The 14,316-nt window shown below is 41.5% G+C and overlaps 1 protein-coding gene across 1 annotated transcript in view; it reads right to left on the bottom strand.

Moving 5' to 3' along the window:
* Positions 1-13,147, bottom strand: part of ADGRA3 (adhesion G protein-coupled receptor A3) — a 43,686-nt gene extending 30,539 nt beyond the window's left edge. The window contains exons 1-2 of the mRNA XM_081024402.1: positions 12,769-13,147; positions 942-1,013 (exon numbers count right to left, since the gene is read on the bottom strand). Coding sequence (XP_080880528.1) covers positions 942-1,013; positions 12,769-13,025 — 329 coding nt within the window. The 5' untranslated portion in view covers positions 13,026-13,147. The remainder of the gene's footprint in view (positions 1-941; positions 1,014-12,768) is intronic.
* Between the last annotated feature and the right edge of the window lie 1,169 nt (positions 13,148-14,316).

Below are 14,316 nucleotides of genomic sequence, written 5' to 3'. Positions count from 1 at the left end.
TTCTTTACCATTTAGAAATATTACTGGAATATTTAAAGTTTTTAAGTTACAACCTTAATTAAACGCAGTAAAAGAGAATTCTAGATTTTTTTGCACTGCAAGAAAAACTGTTCCCATCTCTCAAAAAGTTAACAGACTCAAAATGTGATTATGGATATATATATATATATATACACACACACACACACACACACACACACATTACTATTGTAGTGAAGGCATCATCATCAACAGCAGTTTCACTGTGTGATTATTCTAGGTGCCTAAGAAAAGTTTAAATATTTGTTTCTAAATAAAAAATAATAAAAAGGCTATCCCTCACTGCATTGCACTGCACACTTCTTTTGAAACTCTAGGGAATTTTCTTAGTAGGCTGTGATTTGCCATGTGGCACTGCCATTCAAAAAACAAAAATTTAGGTGGGTGTACCTAAGCCCTTGGATGCACCTAGTGAAAGTTCTTTAAATCTTTAAATCCTTGCTATTATTTATATTGCACCTAAGAGCTTTACAGCAAACATGACTGGAATTGTAGTCATAAGTTTATTTCCACGAGAGAAAGTAAATTTAATGTGTGATGTTGTACTGTGTTTTAACTATTTTTGTTGGGAGCAGCCCAGAACCGTGGGGGCAACGCAGTCAGATGGGTGGCATCATCATGGCAACTTATTTGTAAGTAAGCATTGATAAAATAATATGCTAAAGTTATATGGAAATATCTTGCTTATTTCTTATTACATTTGAAGCAATTAGTTTTGTATTTATTATACATACAGTAGGAAAACTATTCATCCAAGTATATTAACTTCTGGAGTATCTTAATGTTGTTGTTATAGTTTTTAAAAAACTCAAATATAGTTAAAGAGGTGAATTCTCCCTCCCTTCCATTACATCTCCTTCCACATTATAATACTTAAAACATAAAAGGGGGGCAGGACTTACAATCTTTCAAGAAGGCTTAATCCAGCAAAGGAACCATTCTTCAATTCTGTTATCTTATTGTTGCTCAGAATTCTATAAAACAAAATAATGTAAAAACATTACAGTATTTCCCTTTTCAAACAATTACAGTAGCATTAGAGTAAATGTTTGTGGTTTTCCATCTTATGCTGCTTAAAATGATGCTTTACAGCAGAGCTTTCCAAACTTTTCAAATTGGTGACACACTATTTAGACATGCATCATTTCGCGACACAGTAATTCAGTTTTACTAGCAAACCAGGGGTTAAACTAACTGCTTCCCAGCCCCGGGAGGAGTGCGGGGAGTGTATGCGCGACATACGTATACACTGCAGTGACACTATCTTGTCATGACACACAGTTTGGAAAGCTCTGCTTTACAGAATTGGCCCCCTAAGTTATTGGTCCTGAAGCTAAGCTGCAAAAACTCATGCACACCCTAGTCTGTTATATTAGATATGCATGCATTAGATATAGTTCCTTGGATCAAAATTAGAATTCCAAGTAAGCCCTTTTTCAAGTGTGCAAGAAATAAGGAGAAAATGAGGTAGACTGAGCTCGTTCATATAGTGCCAAGGCAGACCATGGACATGGATGGCACTGTGGTCAAAACCACCAAGCTTGCCAATTGTAAGTTCGGCAGTTTGAATCTGTGTAACAAAATGAGCTTGCATTGCTTTGTCCCAGCTCCTGCCAACCTAGCAATTCAAAAGCATACCAGCTTGAGTAGATAACTAGGTACTGCTGCAGCGGGAAGATAAATGGTGTTTCCATGCACTCTGGTACTCGTCCCGGTGTCCCATGCACCAGAAGCAGTTTATTTATGCTGGCCAGATGACTCAGTAAAGCCTTGGTGACAGCTGAGCCTGGATTTTGAAGACATGCTAAGCCAAACCATAGCTCAGCTCGCAGAATCCCTGAAGGAGCAAAGAAGCTGCAATCTTCACGAGCCCACACATTAATGGTAAACTGTACTTTGACTTACCACTAATGTCCTCTCTCGCTCACTTTTTTCTTTAAATCTATATAGTGATTTACTGTTTAAAAACCCCCACAAACGTCTAAACCGTTACAAAAATAACAAAACAATAAAAGTATCAGTAAGAAAATGTATATAAAGCATTCAATATATGAAATAAAAGCTAACAATAGCTTAAAAGAGATAAAACAGATGTAACGTCTACATGTCTAGATAGGTTTGCCTACCAGGCATGGCTAAACTTGGCCCTCCAGCTGTCTTGGGACTGCAATTCACATCATCCCTGACCACTGGTCCTGTTAGCTAGGGATGATGGAGTTGTAGTTCCAAAACAGCTAGAGGGCCAAGTTTGGCCATGCCTGGACGAAAGTGTTAAGCAAGTGCCCAAAAGAGTACAGCCTTTCTGTAGAGGGGAAGTTTCAAAGTGTAGATGCTGCCACACTAAAATATCAATTTCTTACAAGTGCAGAATGGGTCATAGGTGGTACCTGTAACAGTGCCAGTTCTGCAGATAGTAAAGCAATACCACAAGTAAACTGGTCCCAAGCTGTTAAGGGCTCTTTATATCAACACCTTGAATTTGGCCCAGCAGCAAAGAGGCAACCAGTGTCAAGAGGCTGACAGGGTCTCATTGTGCTGCAGCATTCTGTACTAACTGCTGCTTCTTATAAACACAATAAAAAGAAAGCATTTAAACTATCTGGGAAAACATCTTGAGTTCAAATAATATTAGCTAACACAAAATAGTATATAAAGACACTTGCAAATATGATATTGGTCACTCAGGAAGTACCCCCTTATGATACATACAAACACTGAAACATGTTTAATAGTCTGCCTATGTTCACTGTTTGTGATGTGACATAGGAATCAGCTGCTTAAAAGGGGGAAAAGAATTCTGTATGACTGATAAGAGTCCCTTATGTGAATCAAAGAAGCTTTTTGGATGCCAGCCATTATTAATAACAGTAAATACTTCCTATCATAATATGAAAGGTTATCCTAAGAGGATATGCTACCATCTGTACAATCATGAAATATCTTTCCTACAGAAAACAGTGGCCACACTGAAAGCTTTCTGAAGTGTAAGTAAATATTTTTCTGGGGAAAGTTCCAGGGAACACTGTGAAAGAAACACTTGACAAAGAAAAACCCTCAAAGAGTTGCACAGTATTGCTTTAAGCACCATCTGCAGATGTTTTGACAGTATAAACTGTTCTAAGCTCCGTCCTCTGTCAAGGTATTTCTATATATAATATATTTTCAACAGATTGTTGCTGGACATTTCACCTTGTACAGCATTGAAGCCTCCAACCCGGGGGAGGGAGGGGATTATACACCACACACTGAGAAAATAAAGTACAAAGTAGAAGACTATTACTTTTTAATGAGACCTTTGAAAACGTACAAGATTCACTTTTTATTATCTGCATTTCATGAGCCAACTAAGTAGCAACTTTATGCTGAGGCTTTGCAGCAGTATGATTAACAGCATTAATGCAAGCAAATATTGACAGAGCATAATTAGATATAATTTTAAAATGTGGGGCCTATTTATTACACTTTAATATTGCCTTTCCACCAAGCAGCTTAAGATGGAGTGTACAATTCCCTTGTTCTGCACTTTTAGCCTCAAAACCACGCTGCCTAACTACAAAGCTTACTAGAGATGGGCTGAGACACAGTGACTAGCCCAAGTCAGTCGGCTTTCTGCCTGGCTCTGACTCTGCACTTGCCTCTGGCCTTTTGATTCTTATCTGTCTATTGTCTCTTGCCTTTTGTTCCTAGTTCACCTGATCCAATGTGAACTTAACACCAGTTGCATCCTGTCTAGAACCTAGGCCAAGACCTGACAAATCCTGACAGTCTGCTCAATTACAAAGGCAGAAAGTTCATTTAAATTAACTGGTAGTGTGTTACCTCAAAATGTTCAAACCACAAACATCAAGTCTAGACAGCAGAATCCTGCCTCCTCATACCCCCCCAACCTTTTCCAGTTGGCTTCTTTCTTTTGGTAAGGCAAATAAACTGGCTTTATTTTTACAGTTTGAACATTTTACAGCCATAAGCAAACTAAAAAAAAGATGTACTCAAAGTAATTTTGGAGAACAGAAATGCAAATATGGTTTTATTACTACAATTACTACTGATATAAAGATTCTACAATGGAAAAAAATACTAACCATAATTGAATTTTATGAATAGCTAGCATATACATAATATAGCTCTGGAAAGAAAAGTCTTGCATTTCTCAGTTTTGATAGTGGACTACCTCTTAAGCAGTAGTTAGGAAAAGACAGGACTGTTAACACCGTGAGATGCTGGAAAAACAAAAGGAACTTTTCACTATATACCTAAGGATCTCTGACCGTATTTCCACCCTTAAAAGGTGGAGAGGTTGTCTTACTCTGGAAGGTAAACAGGAAGACTGGTTCAGCTCTGGCACTTCAAAAGTATGGTAGGACACAAAGTTGCAAAATGCTGTACAAACAAGCCTTCTGCAGGTCACCCAGAGTATTTGGTTCCAGGCAAAACAAACGATGTTGCACTTAACAGATACAGTGGAACCTCAGGTTGCGAACGTGATCTGTGCAGGAGGCACGTTCGCAACCCGAAGCGCCACGTCTGTGCATGCTCATGATGCAATTCGGCGCTTCTGCGCATGTGGAAAAGCGTGATTTACTGCTTCTGCACATGTGCCGAAACCCGGAAGTAACCCATTCCGGTACTTCCGGGTTTTGGCGCATCGGTAACCCGAAAACACGCAACCCGCAGCAATCGCAACCTGAGGTATGACTGTACAGGTTAAAATCCTCGTTCATTCACAAAGCTCAGAGCCAAGATAGATCACATAAAGGACTTGATGACTGTATGTTTATTTAGAAGCAGCCTTGAGATCCCCAAAATTAAGTTGAAACAACAGCGGGGGGGGTGCGCGCGTGCACGCGCGCACACACACACACACACACACACACTTTCCTTCCATGTTTCCCCAAACTAAATTGCCCTCCATCCCTCCCTCCCGCTATCTGCCATCCCACAGGGAACATACAGGTTTGCAGGATCAAGAACTTGAGTGCTGGCACAACAAGGCACCTTGTCCTCTTGCTAAAGCCTGAAGAAAAGTTGCACCAGGACTTGAAAAAAGCCCATTTGTGGCAAAGCTTCAGGTCACCTCCCAAGGGACACCAGATTCATCTTGCCTTTCCCATACCAGCAACTGCATTGCTTCACTTTCCTGGAATGCTGCTTTAGCCACTGGAGTAGCTGCAGTGGGATGTGGCACCATGCTGCGAACCTACTTTTATCCATATATTTTGGGTTGTTTTGTGAACGGATTTTTAATGAAGAAAATTCAAGGCATGAAGAGGAATTTAACACCATGCCGTTACAAATGTTCTGTCAATGCAAGTATTTCTGCTTGCCTGGTAGAACAATCTCCCCTCCGCTCCCCTCACACTATTTTGATTCAATTTGGGGAGGGCAGGGGTGCCACCCCACTGTGCTAGCAGAAGTTCTTGAACAGGCTTCTACTAGTGGGAACAGTTAGCTGAATCCAGCCGGTGATGTGGAATTTATGTCCGCTTTTGGGCATAGCTCCTACCCCATCCCAAACCCCTGGTAGTTTTTGGGATTCCAAGCAACTCAATATCCTAGCAGGCCACTTAATATCTAGTAATGATGGGGAAGTTACTCATATCTAGTAACTTGATGGGGAAGTGGATGGCAAGAGTATCAAATGTCTTTACAAAACATGCTGTTTTGTTTGTAAATCCTCTGGAAAACCATCTCTCAGAGGACCTGTTGATGGCATTTTACCATTGTACTGTGGAGTGTGTATTAACTTATAGTCTGTGTGTGTGGTTTGGGAGCTGCACGGTCAGGGAAAAAACAAAGCTGTCCAGGGTTGTAAAGACTGCGGAGAGAATAACTGGGTGCACTCTTCCCACCTTGGATCAAATCTATGCTTCCAGGTGCCATAAGAAAGCTGCAGAGATAGCGCAGGATAGTGCGCACCCCGGAAATGATCTATTTCAGCTTCTGCCTTCTGGAAGAAGGTACAGGGTTATAAAGACTAGGACTAGCCGCCTGAGAAACAGTTTCTACCCAAATGCGATTTTGGTCTTAAACACAGTGTAAGGAGTCTCTATGGGAGTATGTTGTATTAAAAAATGGGGTATCAGAGTTTTTAGGGGGCTAACCAGGTTGGGATAGCTGGGATAGCAGGCTTGTTGGGTTTTGAATGTTTTATGTAGATTTTTCAATTTCTTTGTTCTGTATGGGACAATGACAATAAAGATTATCATATCGTAATTATGCTATGTATTTTTGTGTTTTTATATTGTAAACCGCCCTGTGATCCTTAGATGAAGGGTGGTATAGAAATTTAATAAATAAAATATAATCAAGTCAGCTAAATAGAAAATAAGGAACTGAAGGGTGAATATCTTCAATTGTTGTTTCACAGAACAGTTTCCTGGTCATTTTCAAATTCAATACGAAAGTAGTAAAGCAGTGCTGTTCTGTATTAAAACTGTTCATTTGTATATATAAAATTTTAGTTTTCATTATTCTTTTAATGCAGAGGTTTTTTTTGTTCTATGGGCTAGAGTTCATAACGTTTAAGAAACTACATTCCATTTTTTTGGGGGGGGGAATAATGTCTGAATTTTAAGTTGGAAAATATTGCAAAATGACAATCAAATTAAAATCTGTAGCTCATGGTACTGTTCCAACTAGATATTTATCAGTCTTTATGAGAACCACATATCCAAGGTTAGAGAAAGTAACCAACTATAGATTTGAGGCTTTATATTTTTCACTAGTGGTACTAGTGTTTTTGAATACCTCCCTGCTGGCATAGAGAAGACCTCGCCTGTACTGGCAATCTGCAGACTCTTAAAGGTGCATCTATTTAGGTGAGTGTTCCCTTTCCCTTGATCTTCCTGATCCAACTGTTATACCTGCTCTTGTAACTGTTATGCTTTCTGATGCACTTGTTTTAGTGTTTTGATGCATTTTTTTAATTCTGCGTTTTAAATACATATGGCTTTTATAATTGATTTTATTCTTGTAAACTGCTTAGTAGCCATTCTGTCATGCAAGTGATGTATAAATTAATTAATTAAAAATAAACGAAAAACTCTCACAGCCCTAATTAGGGCTGGTACTCAACTTGATGACTACAAAAAAAACTGCTGGGCACCTCTGAAATTTGATCTTTTGGAGTGGCTGGAGATGGTTCTTTCACAATAGCTGCTTTGTTAGATCAATCCCAAGAGTCATTCAATTTCCTGCAGCAGCTAACCAAATACTTTTCAGAAGCTTACACAGTACGATGGTGGGAAGTATCCAGTTGTTTGTCTCCACCATACAGTACTCCGGGAATACAGATTCTAATCTAGCCACTGACAGATCTATTCTCTCTGAATTTGTCGAATCCCCGTTTTTAAGAGCCATTTAAGCTTGCGGCTTTCACTATATCCTGTGGCAATGAACTCCCTGAGTTAATTATATGTTATATGAAGTACTTCCTTCTGTCTTTCCTGTACCTACTGTCAAGCAATTCCATTTGATGTCTCACATTCTATTATTCAAAGGGAAACTCATTCACACTCTACACCATTCCTTCTTTCCCAGTATCTTACAAGCCTTAGCAGTCATGTGATCACCTAACAGTTGTGTCCTGTAAAGCATTACCAAAGTAGTAGGAACACTTGCCAGAACCAACAATGAAATCCATCCTCTAGACAATCCTATAAACAAGTGGCAGTCTTTCCCAATTCTAAGCAAGTTATACACACCATATATATTCCAAATGTACCTCTTGCTCAGGAGCTTATTTTATTAGTAGCGTGAACAAATATAGACATTATCTTAAAACTTAAAAGGCCTAGTAGTTCATGGCATTCACTCCAAAACCATTTTTATTACAGTGCCATTCTCCTCCTGCCATAAAGAAGAGTTACACTTAACACAATCAACCTCTCAACATAAATGACCAATACAATGCCTGTATCAATTATTGGGTGTCCTATTGCAGTCAGGCAAACAAGGTGAGCTTTGTATTTTTCTGCCACAAATATCTAGCAACAGACACCAAATGTTGCCATTACTATAGTGTTAAATTTGGTCAAATTTCAAATTGGCATGAAATGTAATTTCAGATGTAATGGACACAGAAATCTCTTTCTGCGTGATTTATGGAGATTCTTTGATACAGAACTTACATCGTTCTGCATAGAACATAAAAATTAGCTGCCAAGAGCTACATCACTATTATTTTACTTCATATGCCACCTCCCTATTCCTGCCAAGTCCCCTCAACACAAATATATAAGATGTAAACTCCAAGTTGATATTCTGGCAGTCACTGTAATGAATAGATCTGTAAAGGTTACCAGCGTGTTAAGATGTTGCTTATATGTTATTACCTAGAACTTCAAACATTTCCAATAGCTCCTGACTTTTCTTTGGTTATGGAATAATATCCCATACTGCCTCTTTAAGTTGGATCTTGCACTTAAAAAATAGTAACTTGAATATTAAAACAGATGGTCTAATCAGCACGTTTAAAAATAAGCTTCACTGTGATGTAACAGGTATATAGCATAGACAAGGTCTCTTTAGCTTTTACAGACCTAGGACCCACTTTTAACCCAAATGTGCATTTGAGGACCCAATTCTTAATCTTTTACCATATATTTGAATACTGGTAGTGTTCCTGTTGTGACCCACCTTGGAACAGGCTGTGACCCACTGGTGGATCCTGATCCACCAGTTGAAGACCAGTGGCATAAACAATGTTTATAAAATTGACAAAACCCTAGCATGAATATTTTCTCATTTATCTTACCTATCCTAAAACTTTAAAAAACTGTTTAAAATACATCAAGTTTTTTAAAAAATGCATAACCACAGCATTTGTTGTCCTTAATTAAGATAGTCAATATATTCCTAAGCAACCAAACATTTTTGAACCTCATAAATGTACGATATATTGGAATTCTTCTCATTATTCTAAGCATTGTGGCTGTCTCCTTTCTTCTAGCCTCACAAGAATGCTGTGAGGTAGTTAGACATATTATATCCATTATGCTGTGATACTTAATTGTTCAGAGAGTATGCATTTGAGTTCTGGATGTTGATGGCAAACCAAAGACGACTGGTGATCACCCTCATTCAGTAAGCTACCAAAAGATTGGGACAAAGAGGGGCCTTGTGCGTTAACATTAAGTGAGTCATACCAGTGGCATCTCTGTTTATTTGCTTTTCTTTTTTAACTGAAAAGATAGTGAAAGAAGGAGAAAATGGGAAAACAGAAACAAGACAAACGTATATGGCAATATATTGATATCAGGCAGGTGTCTTCATTGTATTCTTTTTGGTGCCTGCTGAAGACATTCTTATTTACACAAGCTACCCAGACATTTAGAAAAACTGTACAAGTTTTAATTTGTTTTAGTCCATTTCTACTGCATTTTTATCTATTGGAATGTTTCAAATTACGATTGAAAAATATTTTTGGTTGATGTCTTTTATTGTTTTCCTCTTTTTGTAAACAGCTTTGAGAGGCTCCCACCACCACCACGATCAAGAGCTATATAAATTTTACAAACTACTGTAACTAAAATAAATAATTTTTTAAAAAACAAATGAACAAAAGGCTGCTGGATGGTACTTTTGGTCTGATCCAGCATAGGCAAAGGCTTTCTTAGAATGCTCATGCAGCCCATGTACCTGCAGGAAAGCAATTATTTCCCAAAAAACACTGTGAGTGAGGTGTGAATTGGGAGGAAGGAAAGAAGATGTTGTTATTTACTTTATTTTCAAAGTGCAAAGGGTGTTACTGCACCATTTACTACATGGAGACCAGGCATCTTCCATACATCCCTTTTCCTGTATGCTGCGAGAAACCATGCTCAAGTGGGAAGGAAGAAGTTGTTATTTACTTTATTTACAAAGTGCTTGCATGAAAGAGCATTATTACACTGTGTGACAAAAAAACAATTATGAGGAGGAGACCAGGAATCTTCCATGCCATGCACACATTGCTTTATCTGTATGCCACCTTTCCATAGCTAAAACGCCACGCTATGGTGTGAGGTGGATGGAGGGAAGGAAAGATGGTGTTATGGGGTTGTGCAAAAGATGGTGTTATGGGGTTGTGAGAAGGAGCGCTGTTACACAGAGTGACAAAAACCAATTACAAGAGGGAGACAGGACATCTTCCACACATCCTAGGGTTGCCATATTTTGAAGAGAGAGAAAAGACACATTTGCCGACTTATACTTTTAACTATGGATCGCAATGATGGCTCTTATTTTACATACCCATGAAAAAGAGGATGTACCCTGTAAAAAAAAAAAGTACATAGGACAACTCCTAACATCCATATACAGTGGTGCCTCGCAAGACGAAATTAATCCGTTCCGCGAGTGTCTTCGTCTAGCGGTTTTTTCGTCTTGCGAAGCAACCCTATTAGCGGATTAGCGCTATTAGCGGTTTAGCGGCTATTAAAGGGTTATCGGCTTAGCGGCTTAGCTGCTAAAAGGCTATTAGCGGCTTAGAAAAGGGGGGGGGGCCGGAAAAAAAATCTCAAGACTCACAAGACATTTTCGTCTTGCAAAGCAAGCCCATAGGGAAATTCGTCCTGCGAAGCAACTCAAAAACGGAAAATCCTTTCGTCTAGCGGGTTTTCCGTCTTGCGAGGCATTCGTCTTGTGGGGCACCACTGTACTTCACATTATCAGCATGTTGCCTTTCCATAGTCAGAAAGCAGGCTCCAGCATGAAGCAGGAGGAGGGAACAGAAGGTGTTGTTATAGTCAGGAAGGCCAAATTTTTAATAAGGAATGGGTAAAGTTTATAACTTATCTTAAAGGCCACTGTAAACAGTTAAAATCATTAGTAGGATTGGGACTTGTAGTTTAAAGTTGAATTCTGGACATAATAGAAGTAAAGAGTTTGGATTATCAAAAAAGACGCGGGAAGAACTGGTTAATAACAGGACACACATGGGGGGGGGGGTCCAGAAAATTCCTGGAATCTTGTTTTTATGATTGATGTTTGATGTATCGCTGTAACATTTTAAGTTGAAAAATCAAATAAATCTATATATATACAATGGATGCTCGGTTTGCAAACGTGATCCGTGCAGGATGCATGTTCGCAACCGGCAGCATTCGCAACCAGCATCTCCGCGGGTTGCGATTCGGCGCATGCACGACCGCCAAAACCTGGAAGTAACCCGTTCCAGTACTTCCAGGTTTCAGCGGTCCGCAACCCGAAAAAATGCAACCTGAAGCGTCTGTAACCTGAGGTATGACTCTCTCTCTCTCTCTCTCTCTGTATGTGTGTGTGTGTGTGTATACATAAAAGGCAAAGGATCCCTGGACAGTTAAGTCCAGTCAAAGGCGACTATGGGGTTGCGGCGCTCATCTCGCTTTCAGGCTGACTAAACCGCTTCTGGCGCAACGGGACACCGTGACAGAAACCAGAGTGCACAGAAACGCCGTTTACCTTCCCGCCACAGTGCTACCTATTTATCTATTTATCTACTTGCACTGGAATGCTTTCTAACTGCTAGGTTGGCAGGAGCTGGGACAGAGCTCCCCTCCATTGTGAGGATTTGAACCACTGACCTTCTGATCTGCAAGCCCAAGGCTCAGTGGTTTAGGCCACAGCGCCACCCACATCCCTATTATATCTCTCTATATATATATTAAAAGGAAGGTGTTGTTATAGGGCATGGGTAGGCAAACTAAGGTCCGGGTGCCGGATCCGGCCCAATCGCCTTCTAAATCCGGCCCACGGACGTTCTGGAAATCAGCGTGTTTTTACATGAGTAGAATGTGCCCTTTTATTAAAAATGCATCTCTGGGTTATTTGTAGGGCCTGCCTGGTGTTTTTACATGAGTAGAATGTGCCTTTTTATTTAAAATGCATCTCTGGGTTATTTGCGGGGCACAGGAATTCGTTCATTTTTTTTTTTTTTTTCAAAATATAGCCCGGCCCCTCACAAGGTCTCAGGGACAGTGGACCGGCCCCCTGCTGAAAAAGTTTGCTGACCCCTGTTATAGGGGTTGTGCGTTAATAGCAGAGTGGGGGGGGGGGAGGAAAAAAAACAACAACCACGAGAGGGAGACGGAGCATCTTGCACACCCACCCACCCGCCCAAAAACACCCCACCACCTTTTTATCTGCACGCCGCCTTTGGCACAGCCCGAAACCACGCTGAAAAGGCGGCATGAAGGGGAGTGGGAAGGAATCATAAACAATGAGCCAAACACACGGGGTAAAGAGCAGGGCCGAATCGATCTACTACTACTACTACTACTACTACTAATAATAATAAATTTTTATTTATACCCCGCCCTCCCCATATACTACCGAGAGGAGGAGAAAACCACGACGAATAATAATAATAATAATAATAATAAAGGGCCGAATCGATCAGTACTACCGAGAGGAGGGGAAAACCACAACAAATAATAATAATAATAATAATAAAGGGCCGAATCGATCAGTACTACCGAGAGGAGGGGAAAACCACAACGAATAATAATAATAATAATAATAATAAAGGGCCGAATCGATCAGTACTACCGAGAGGAGGGGAAAACCACAACGAATAATAATAATAATAATAATAATAATAAAGGGCCGAATCGATCAGTACTACCGAGAGGAGGGGAAAACCACAACAACTAATAATAATAATAATAATAATAGAGATTTTAAAAAGAAGTCTCCATCGCAGGGACCCAATCCCACTCCCAGCGGACCCCGGCCCTCCCCCCAGCCCTTTCCTCGGCGTCGCTTACTCACAGGGTGACCGTCCTGTTGGGGAGCCCGCCGGGGTCCGGGACGCGGGCCAGAGCCAGGCTGCTGCAGACCACCTTCCCTCCCACTCCCGCTTCGCCCGGCGGAGAAGCCTTGCCGCTGCCGCTCCTGAGGCGACCGCCGCCTCCTCCTCCTCCGTCCTGTTTGCAGCCTTCGGGCAGCCCTGAGGAGCCTCCGCCTCCGCCTCGGGCCAGCGCCAGCGCCGCCGCCAGCAGCACCAGCGGAGCTCCCCGGCTCGCCATGGCCGCCTCCCTCGAGGGAGGGACCGCCCCGGCGAGGGAGCCAGCGAGGCCTAGCGCCGCGGCAACCCGGCCGGGGCCGCCATGAAGGGATTTAACCGAGGAGTCGGCGCCAACGGCCGAACCGAATCCACACACACACACCCCCCTCACGCACGACGCCTCGCCCCGCGCGCGGGCACCAGGGCGCAGGCGCGGCCGGGGAGGACGCCGAGCACGCGCGGTGAGGCGCCCTGAAGCCGCCGCGGGTGCCCTGGCTCTGAGGAAGGAAGGGCAAGTACTGAGACATAAGTTTCTCTGGGTTGTGATTTCGCCTCGCCCCGCGCGCGGGCAGCAGGGCGCATGCGCGGCCCGGGCGGACGCCGAGCACGCGCGGTGAGGCGCCCTGAAGCCGCCGCGGATGCCCTGGCTCTGAGGAAGGAAGGGCAAGTAGAAACTAGGAGTTTTGCTTGTATGGGATGATGGGGGGGGGGGGGCGTATTTTCGCTCCAGTTTTGCAATTCCGGTTCTGGGCTGCTGTTAGCGAAGGGTGCGGGTTGGTTTTGGCTGGTGGGGTTGTGTTTTTTTAAAGGGTTTTCAAAACTGCTTGCTTTTTTCATATTAAATTTGTATTGTTGCAATTTGGAGTTTCTATGCTGTTCTTGTGCGGGTTGGTTTTCGCCCGTGGGAATTTTTTAAAGGGTTTTCCAAACTCTGCTTGTTTGTTTGGTAAATCTGTATACCTCCCTTCACCTGAAAATCTGAGAGCAGTTCACAGCATAAAAATACAAAATAAAAACACAAAATGCATAATAAAAACACAAAATACATAATAAGAACAAGAACAAACCCATAACCCTCATTTCCCGCAAATATGTTTTGCAGTTTGTCCATAGGCCTTTTAAACTCCCGTTTTGTGTGTGTATGCACACAAATCATTATTTTTGTTTGTTACTATATTGGTGCAGCAACAAAACCACCAGCATATTTGCAAACGTAGGCAGGGTCAGGTATGTTGAGATTCCTGCATTCCAAGGCTTGGACTAGATGACCCTTGGGGTGCTTCCAACTCTACAATTCTGTGATTCTGTACATTTTTATGTTTTTATATGGTAAACCGCACCATGAACCTCAGATGAATGGCGGGTATAGAAATTTAATAAATAAAATTATAGTGTTTTGTTATGTTGTCTCGGTCCCCTCTTGATGTGTCATTTCCTCTCTTTCCCTCCCCTTGTTTTATTTCCCTTCTTTCTTTTCCATGAGAATCATAGAATTGTTGAGTTGGAAGGGACCCCAAGAGACATCTAGTGCA

The sequence above is a fragment of the Podarcis pityusensis genome (assembly GCF_964106645.2).
Source record: "Podarcis pityusensis genome assembly, contig: HAP1_SCAFFOLD_114, whole genome shotgun sequence".
In the NCBI taxonomy this organism is placed as follows: Eukaryota; Metazoa; Chordata; class Lepidosauria; order Squamata; family Lacertidae; genus Podarcis; species Podarcis pityusensis.
Note: the sequence above shows the minus strand (reverse complement) of the source record. Positions and strands in the feature narration are given on the sequence as shown.